At 37.8% G+C, this 9,838-nt stretch overlaps 1 protein-coding gene across 1 annotated transcript; it reads right to left on the minus strand.

Annotated features, from left to right (window-relative positions):
- Window positions 1-291: 291 nt before the first annotated feature.
- On the minus strand, window positions 292-2,498 carry LOC108036956 (sodium channel protein Nach). Its single transcript, XM_017113368.1, has 5 exons — window positions 2,359-2,498; window positions 2,066-2,290; window positions 1,835-2,009; window positions 774-1,462; window positions 292-520 (listed from the first exon to the last, which is right to left on the minus strand). The coding sequence occupies exons 1-5, from the start codon at window positions 2,496-2,498 to the stop codon at window positions 292-294; spliced, it is 1,458 nt and encodes a 485-aa protein (XP_016968857.1).
- Window positions 2,499-9,838: the final 7,340 nt, after the last annotated feature.

Genomic DNA, 9,838 nt, shown 5'->3' on the forward strand with positions numbered 1-9,838 from the left:
ATTTATTTAGAACACAATTAAAATGAATAATAAATATATAACGTTTTCTTAAGTTTCCTTTAAAACTTTAATTTTCATAAAAGGAGGCTATAAGAATTTTATTTAACGTTTCCAAAAAAAAAAATGTAATAAAATGTTACACGTATACATTAAAATTTTATAATAAGATACTGTTAAAGAGTGCGATTACAATATTTAAAAATGGGAGATTACTTTTGAACTGCTAGTATTATGTAAATAACAGGAAAAATTCTTGCAGCGTCCTTCGATCTGCAGCAGGCATTGAATCAATTAGACCCGAGCTGAACGTGCCCGCAGCATATTTGTGAAGGGTCGCACCGTGAAATAGTAGATAAACTCGATGGCGCTGAGGATGCTGGCCCCCAGGAAAAGTCCCAGCATTCCGCCCATGGAGACCACCACGTCCAGACGCGTTCGAATCGCTTGCCGCCGAAACTGATCTGTCGGCAGAGCGGGAATTGATATTGTCACAGTGCGAAGCGTTGTGCTTTGGTTATATCTGTCAAAAGTAGACAATAAAGCTTGAAAAGTTAACTATAAAACTATAAAAACTATAAAAAATTATTTTCTGAGCTTGAAAAATTGTGAACAATATAAATGTCTAATAATTAAAAAAAAACAATATTGCAACTTTTATTTATAGCTTTTCAACAAAAACAAAACATACAAAATTTGAATAATTATGGAAGGGTAGTTTTCGAAAAGTATGAGCAAAGCCTTCAAGATATGATACGTTCGCCTAAGAAACTTACGTGGAAAAGGCCTCATAAATAATTTGGATATCGCCATCGTTGCAGGACGGCAGACATCCGCAGCTATCCTTGTGGCCCTTGTTGTTATTCTTTAGTAGCTTGGAGTCTGGCTTTATCAGACCATGTGACTCCAGACATAAGAAACCATCCAGATCGCAATCCGGGTATCGCGGATCTTCCGTTGGACTCACGAATATCGACGCGCATCCACACGTTTCTATTTGCATTTTCCTGGCGCAATCGGCGATGCAAGTGGTGAAGCTATAAGCCTTATATTGGCTCGCCGGCGGTGACTCATTCGGAAACAGACAGCTACGGATTTTCGGGTCGACCTCATTCACATCCGGATCGTTTACCATTCTCACCACTTGAATTTGGAAATACTTTCCTTGCCCCGGCAACGAAATAGGGACCCCAGGTGGCACGATGGCCGTGTGCGCAATATCCTCCTCATTTAGCACAGAGACGTGTACCGACGTCTTCATACCCAACTCCAACTTGGCCTTCTGATATGAAGGATCCAAGTCTGTGTTTAGCCAGTGCTCCGAGCCAGGCTCATTGTTCTGCAGCGAATTGAGCATGAAGCAGGGACCGAACGGAGTGATCAGGGGTTGAAAGTACTGACAACAGTCGAACGGCTGTCCGGAGAGCTTGCACTCGGCCATCACGTCCGAGCAGTTGGCTCCATACTAGTGAAAATAATGGAAACTATACAATATAACCTGGACAAACCTAAACAATTTTATTAATACCGGGGACTGTTAATTGCCCTCAAAAGGCTAAGAACTTTTTTAAAACGGGAATAAATAATTATTTACGAAGTTTTTAGAAACATTTCTTAAAATGTCATACATACATATGCACAGAGAAAAAAAGCTCTAAATTAAAGTCGTGTTTTTGCTTTATTTTCTAAACAAAATTTTTAAGCAAATTTCTCAAATATTTCTCTCCTTTCTTTTATTTGCAATTAAACTAAATCAACCTCAGGGACTTAATAAATATTTACTTCTCAAAAAAAACATTACACTATTAGGTGTATATATATATAAACAGCGACTCACCCAGTTTTTGATTTGACGAAAATTTCCGCTTGGACATGTAGCACAGTTAGGGCATTGGCTGACGGTGGGGCAGAGCTGCTTCAATGTGCCCTCGTTGTATGTTGGGGGATATAGAATAGCCGCGAAACCAACCTCCAATTCGTATGGGTAACCTCCATCCCTGTCGACTCCCAAGCTATAAAAAGCAATACTGTCTCATAACTAGACCTTAAGCCACCTACTAATCACAACCTTCCTATGTAATCCACGTATTTCGGAATAAGTTGATACTTGTGGAGGTACTCACATACGCTGACAGAGGGGAACTTCCAGTTTGAAAACGGAGGCAAACTCTCGTACACAATGCTGACGGCTCGTGTGGGAAAACTCCGCTGATACTCCACGATCAGACAGTAGCAGCCCAAGGACGAAACTAACACACAAATGAGCCAAAAAACACGCTCCGTGGGATGCAGCCTATGCAGACGCGATAGGTATATATTCAGATTTCGGCTTCCCAAAGAGGCGGTGATTTGAAAACCCACCTGGAATTTGCTATGTAAGCGAATCCGGCCAATGTGCAATTGGAACAGTAATCCTTTAAGTGGGCTCCGAACTGCCACAACAGGTCCCTGTAGCTACGCTCGGGCCGACCATAGCCATCCGCATTTATAGGTGGAGCCATATCTGCTCGCAGGAGACGTTCAGTAAGCCGATCTCCGAGCTCGGAGCCCTCGTGGCGGACTGACTGGGCCAAATAAATTGCTCTTGACCGCGCACGACACGGTCAGCTACTCGTTGGTAAATTTGTTGGTTTTCCGATTTCCAGTAGATGTGGGTGCATAGAGAGAAAATGTATATATATATGTATGTATTTATATAACAGTAGTGATATTATCATGAGATTATTTTCATCTCAGATTTAAAAATGTATATTTTTTAAAAAGTTTCGTTTTTAATTTAGGTATTTTTCACGAAGTATTTTTTAGTTATATTCTATACAAGGACTTTTCAATTTTGCATTTTTAAAAGCTTATGAAATCTGTATTGCTTACAATGACATACCAGATTTTGGTTTCGCTGTGGATGAGACTTGTTACCATGTTTAAAAAGAATATTTAAGACACACGTGAAAAATTTTTTTTTTACGTGTGAAAGAAGTACAAAAGTGGGGAGGGGTAGTGGCAACTTAATGGCATGCAAGTGCGGTCTTCTTGCCCACACACAAATTTCTTAACACCCCCAGTCCCCAGCCCCACCGTCCACGCAACCCATCCAAAAGTTGCCTTGGAACTGCATATGAAAAGCCTTTAATTGGTATTTGCTTTGTGCAGGTGTCGCAATAAGGATTTAAAAGCACACTCACCCGCAACACAGCACACCTTTGTATGTGGGGGCGAGTATGCATTTATGTCCACTTGAATGTCATGCATTCTGCGGCGCAGGTGACACAGAAATCAAGTTGCAATTGTCACCTTAAGTTGCAAATTTAAATCCGATAATTTTAACAAAGTCATTTCACAAAACATTCGTCATTGACTGCACACGATCAAAAACATACATTTTAATTGAAATTTAAGTGTTATTATCTACCGAAACAATTTATTTTTCAAATAAATTTAATATTTAATTTAGACATTTTTGTTGTTTTATTAAGAAACTCACACTTTACAAAAATTTTATAAATCTTTAAGACAGCATCTTTGCTTTTTAAAGCCAAAAAAATCAATTTCTCTAAAAGCTTAATTCAAATATTTGACGCTCAAAGATTTTGTTTTTGCAATTATTTTGTTAAAACAGTCATAAAGTAAATTTGATGAAGACCATTAGTCTTAAATTAACTTTGATTTAGCTTAACGTTTTAGGCTTATGCTCAGCGGCTCTGATTGAAAGTAGACTTTTTATATATTTTTAAGTATTGGCTTGGTCCCTAAATTAATATTTTAATATTTTAAAAAATGTTTAAGGCATAAAATTGAAAACTTATGTAACATTTTTAATGTGCTTTGTTCTCTCTGATATTTGAGTATCAACTTTCGTAGCGAAACGTTTCGCGCCACTTGCTGCCACCTGGGCTGTATGTGAGCACGCAAAACTTTTCCGACGACCCCCGACACCTTTTTTCACCCACTTCCCGTTCACATTTGGTAGTTGGCCCAAACACCCACTGCTCCCACCACCAAGCACCACAGACTTTCCTGGCCCAACTTCAACTCATGTGGAGCAACTACCTGCAGTGAGTTATTAAGTAAAATGAGTGACTACACACACGACACCACCCTTAAACTGATGCAGCTCCACCCACACTCACTCACTCACACTGGTACGTGCATAAATTGTAGTCAACATGTTTTTGGTGCTTAGAACTCGACGCTAAATTAGAATTATGCAATTACGGCTCATTTGCGCTGCACACGGCTGCTGTTGTCGCTGCTGGAAAAACACTTAAAAACAATTAGAGTGCTTATTGAAATTCGAGCTGACTACATGCGAGTGGCATGAAAAACTAATGCGAAACATTTTAATTATTTATGCATCTCTAAACATGCAATGAGGCAAATTGTTTCCTAAATCGCAATGGCAACGCAAAGCGTAGTTTTCTACCATTTAAGTGAAAATTTCCATTTGTCATTCGTCGGCGACGACGGAACTTTTCGGAACAAAAGTACTCAAAAGAAAGAAGTTTTTGGGCCATACAATTCAATTGTTTAAATGAATCTGAATTAATAAATTACCTGACCTGGGCTCACTTAATTGTTCTTTTAACTAATTGTTGTTGTAATTATAAGAGCCAATACAAATTTATATTTTTTTATACAGTTTTCTGGCCAGCATAAACTAAATTGAGGTTTGATATTTCCAACTAAAACATAAAATCCAATTCGACTGTACAACCTGCTGCTTTTTTTCAGTCTCAAAAACCTACTATTCATATGGAAAAAATTGTCAAGTTATATGCACTCGAATCAATTATTGGTCACCAAAGCCTGCAAACACAAGCTGAACAAAGTTGTCAAATATTTTGCATACTTCATATTGGTCATTTTCTGAAGAGATATTCTCAATTTGAATCGAAAATTGGTCGCAAATCAAAGATATAAAAGCAAATAAATATAAAAAAAAATAAATAAAAGTGCCCACCCCCTTTGGAATATATCGAAAAATATGGTTGGCAGAATGCTTTAACAAATAATGATAAACAATTCTTTGGCAGGATGACATCTCAAAATTCACGTCAAACTTTTTTTGGCGACTGACAATTTAAAAAAAAAAGTTCGTAAAATGTTGGACTTAACCAAAATTCTAGTCTGAAGATTTTAATTAGGGCTTTTAAATATTTTACAAGGTACTACTTTTTAATTAATATTCAAACATTTTGTATATGTCATTAATAAGGGATAAAATTTAATAAAGTAGACAATGAATTGCTTTAATTTATTTGTATTTTATAGTGCCTGCGCAAGACTGGCAAACTATTATTGTGTAGTTGCAGGTATATCGGTAAAATACAAAACCGGCAGAAATAACTAAACAAGCGACAAGGCAATTTAAATACAAACAAGCACACAAAATTCGGTAAACCAACAAATGTTTGAGTGTTGGACGGAGGAGAGTGGTGGAAGCATCGTTGACGCCGACACACAATTAACTTCAAAATACTCCAAGCCATGTTAAGTGTCAATTAGGCAGAGCCAGAGCTTGGCAGCCATGAATGCGAAATTATACAGCTAAAATATCAAACATATACAAGTATTTACATATTCAGATTTAATTTTATATATAATTGCGTATGCTAAACAAGCTACCAAAGCTGATTATCGCCTCCAGATAGATGGCAATAAAATTGCATGGAAATAATGAGATCTGCTATCAAGATGGTTGGCGAGGAATGTTAAAATAGCCGAAGACCAATCAAGTTTAATGTGGGTAACCAGTGAGATCATCTTAGAGCTCATCAAAGTCAGAAAACTTTATATTAAACATCTGGCTTGTGTGATTTATTCCCCAAAATCTATCCCATCATAAAAAGTCAATAATTTATTTGGGACGTTTAAAGTTTGGTCAAATTATATATTAAAAAAGTTTCAATAAAGGCGAGCCTTCAAGTAAATGGCTTTTGCTTTTGAGTTTGAACTCACATAATCTCCGAACATTTCATTTATAATAACCAACAGGCCAAAAATGGTCAAAACAGCAGCAATAAATAAAATCGAATACCGAAAAAAATCAATGATATTGGTTAAACATGGAATGACCAAATATAATATGCAGACCGCAAAACAATAAAAGTGGACAGACAAAAAACAAAAAGTTTGGCAAAACAAAACCAAATCACACGGCCAGCGTATACAGCAAAAATCGTGTCCAAGTGCCACGTTTTGTTTTGCCTAAGCGACAGGGCGGGATAGGGCCATGACCCCGCCCCCTTTTCCACCTTTTTACCATACTTCACTCCCTCAACCGTCCCCTTCTTGTCATCCATCGGTTATGTTTGGCCCGGCACGCTTTTGCAAACAAAACGCCGTTGTTTGTGTTCCCACATGCGCTGACAATATCGCAACAATGTCGGTCGACAACATCCAAAGAACAGCGAACGGTGCTTCACTGCTGCCCCAAACTCCTACTAAAAGAAAAGCGCCCGCAAAAAAAAGGAAAATCAGACGGGCAACAAAAACTCTATCATGAAAATTTCAGTAGGACTTGCACAGGGAAAATTAAAGTTACTGGCAAAATGGTTTAAATTTATTTAAAAATACAAGATTTAAATATCTTAAAAATCTTTAACTTTAACATGTAAAGTGTAAGAGTTTATGGTTTTTAATACAAATTTAAGTACATTAATAAAGTAATAAAACGTTTAATAAACAAATGAACAAAATTATAATAATTTGCTGGATGCGCAATATTATGAAGATCTTTAAATCTAATATATAAACATTTAAACTTATTTTTTCCAATATTAATCTGAACTCTGTAAATATTTTTTTTTAAATATTACAGAAGGTAGAAAAATAATCCAAAAGGTATATACCCTTTACAAAATGTTCAAATTTTAGTAAGTAGCTAACGCTAAAGTTTCTTGTTAAATTGATAGGTGCATTTTGTTCAGTGTGCACTTGTAAACAGTTGGGGCGGAGTGACACTAATGGCAGCTCTACTTTTGCATACCCCAGTGTCTTCCGCTTTGCTGGGCTGCCAAGACAAGAAAATCGAGTGCAGAAGCAATAAAAGGCCAATAACAATGCAATAATCATAATAATACCAATGGCAAACCAGGCAGTCGGCAATGTTGCCGCCGCAAAGCAACTTGCAACCAGCAACAGCAGCAGTGGCAACAGTTGTTTTGCAGTATCAGCAATAAAAGTTGTAACAATTATCATTTGAAAGTGCATTGTTCCAGTTGTCTGATGCGGCGCCTAAGTAGCTGCAACAACACCAAATGCAGCTCGTGCCACAAACCAGCAGCAACAACAATGTGCCTACGTCAGCGACGGGTAAAATTAATATGCACAATCCGCTGCAATTGCAATTTGTTGAAGAAACAATGAAGCGCACAAGCAGCTAAAAGAAATATTTTACATATTGTCGCATAAATTTCAAAACGATAATCACTGCAGAATATCAATTAGTTGGGTGCTGCCTAGGGTCTAAAGTCTTTGTTTAATATGGAGCAAAAGCTCAAATAATGAGTTATAGATTTGACTCCCAATGAAATATAACTGAAATAAGAATTAATTTGCCCAACGCTTTGGGAATACTTAATGGAACTTGCCAGTTTCGATGATAAATGAAAGATGTTTTTGTGCGAAGATAGAGAGTTTGGAAAATTGAGTAAAAATAATCAATCAGTTTTAAGGCCCGTTGGGTACTTCTCTGACTATCTAAGCTTCGAAAAGCCTTTTCTGTCAGGACATGAGTGCAATTAAAACCAATACCGAGCAATTAGCCCCAGTGGCCATAACCTGTCTGCCGCTGCTCCCTGTTGGCTTTTAATAATGAAACCACATAAATCTTTTCATTAAAGTTCAATTAATCAACAGCCTTCCTGTCACTGCGCATAAATCTCATAATGCACCCACCCACACATGTGGCTTGGCTCGGGTTCAGAATGCAGAATGCAGACACGGATGCACAGACACAACGTGGCCACATGGCTCTCGATTCCCGGACCATCCAAGTTATTTGTCACCATTTCCCCCAACACTGCCTCCCAAACAAATGTGCAATGTGTTGTACTTACAACGAAATTTGCCACGCCCACGGCTTAGCCACCTCACAGCCACGCCCCCTCGACCAGCGCCCATGCCTAATATTCAGGCGGACAGGTAATAACACTGGCCGGCTACAAACATTTACATTCGAGGTGGCTGCGTGATTACCGTACAGTTAGAGAAAAATCCCAAGCTACAAAATATAAAATAAATATTTTTAATATTTTTCTTTGGAAATTATACAAATATTATAAAAGGAATTTTTCAACATAAATTTTACTTAAGGATTTCATTGCCTAAACTAAAATGTTTACAATTTTGAAAAATATGTATACGAAATATGCAGTTTTATTTAAACCGTTAAAAATATATAAAAAAAGAATATTTTTATTTAAAGAATTGTAATTTTTGTAATTTAAAATACAAAGACAATTATAATTCCTGCCTTATCGCAAGTGTATAAGCCAGGGATTTCGCCTACATCGTGTCACGCAGCCAGCGGTCATTTTCGGATAAGATGAAACAACAAGGAAAATCGAGAATCGAGCATAGAGCACCGAGTTGACCACCAATGGCTCCCAGCCTGATTACATTTGGGCCAGTCGGGGCGGATGGACAGAGGTTTGGCAGGTGCATGGCATGGGCGTGTTATTGTTTGTGTTTCTGCTGGGCAATTAACAAGCAATAAAAGCATGCAGCCAGTAACCCAATTGACAAATGTTAACAGACCAACGAAGAGAAATGGGGAAAACCGGAGGAGGAAGTCTGTGCAATTAACACAAAGATTTCGAAACGCCCTATTGAATAAATGTCCCTGGCGGTCGTCGATTGATTTGGTGGCACGTCTTTCGCCTGAACTTTTGCCAAACGAGACGCTGCACTTTGAATGCCAAATGCGCGGTGGACTGACACCTGCGTTCCGCTGCCCGATTTGCTTTTCGCTTTTTATGAATGAAAACCTGAGTCACTGGCCGGAATCGAGTGGGTGGTCCAACGCCCCCGGCAAAAGGCCAAAATGCAAATGCACAAAAAGACCAAAACTGCAGTGGGTAAACGACAACAGCAGCAAAAGTGTTACACGACTTTACGAGCACATTCATTGACTGCAAATCAAAACGTGCGCCACGCCAACGCCAACGATACCGTCCACATCCACTTTTATACGCTGCAAAAAAAAGTGTTAAACTTAATATTATTTGGAAAAAGTGGTCAAAACAACATTAATTCTAAAAACGAATTCTTTACTCTTAATACTTATTAGTTAATAATATGATTACAACTGGGTTTATAGGGGTACGTTTAGTTTTATGATAATTTGTTTTTATGAAAATTTTGGGTTCGAATTTTTATTAATACAAGAACTAGTGGATTAATGTACATATGCATAATTATATTCCAAATATTTAACAAAATATTTTCTGTGCATTCACCTCAAGTTCGAAATCGACTGCAAGTTGAACGCCAACGCCTATAGCAATTACCAGGTGCCTGCTAACTGGCAAGGTTATGGCTCTCACAGAAACGCCGCGCAAATGCTTGGCATACCATACACACAAACACCTTCTGGCATTACGCATACGCACTGGATGCCAAGCGAAAAAGGTTTTTAATTTTTATTTTTGAGCGCATTACCAAAAACAGCAGTTTTAAATTATTGAGTGTGAAGCATTTAACATTTCAGGACGGTTCACGGCTGGAACGTTGGTTGGTAAAAGGCAAAAATGCAAAAGGCAGCAAGCCATCTTAATAAATACACAAGCTTCGGAAGTACAAAATAAAATAAAGTCCTAAATATATAGGTAGATTGCTCATT

The sequence above is a fragment of the Drosophila rhopaloa genome, unplaced genomic scaffold (genome assembly GCF_018152115.1).
Source record: "Drosophila rhopaloa isolate 14029-0021.01 unplaced genomic scaffold, ASM1815211v1 contig_178, whole genome shotgun sequence".
Lineage (NCBI taxonomy): Eukaryota > Metazoa > Arthropoda > Insecta > Diptera > Drosophilidae > Drosophila > Drosophila rhopaloa.

Excerpts from the sequence above, each read along its gene's own strand:
- LOC108036956 (XM_017113368.1), bottom strand. The coding sequence starts at position 2,498 with ATGGCTCCACCTATAAATGCGGATGGCTATGGTCGGCCCGAGCGTAGC. Across the intron at positions 2,291-2,358 it reads GCTTACATAGCAAATTCCAG|GCTGCATCCCACGGAGCGTG; the intron begins GTGGGTTTTCAA and ends GCGTCTGCATAG. Across the intron at positions 2,010-2,065 it reads TACGTGGATTACATAGGAAG|CTTGGGAGTCGACAGGGATG; the intron begins GTTGTGATTAGT and ends TGCTTTTTATAG.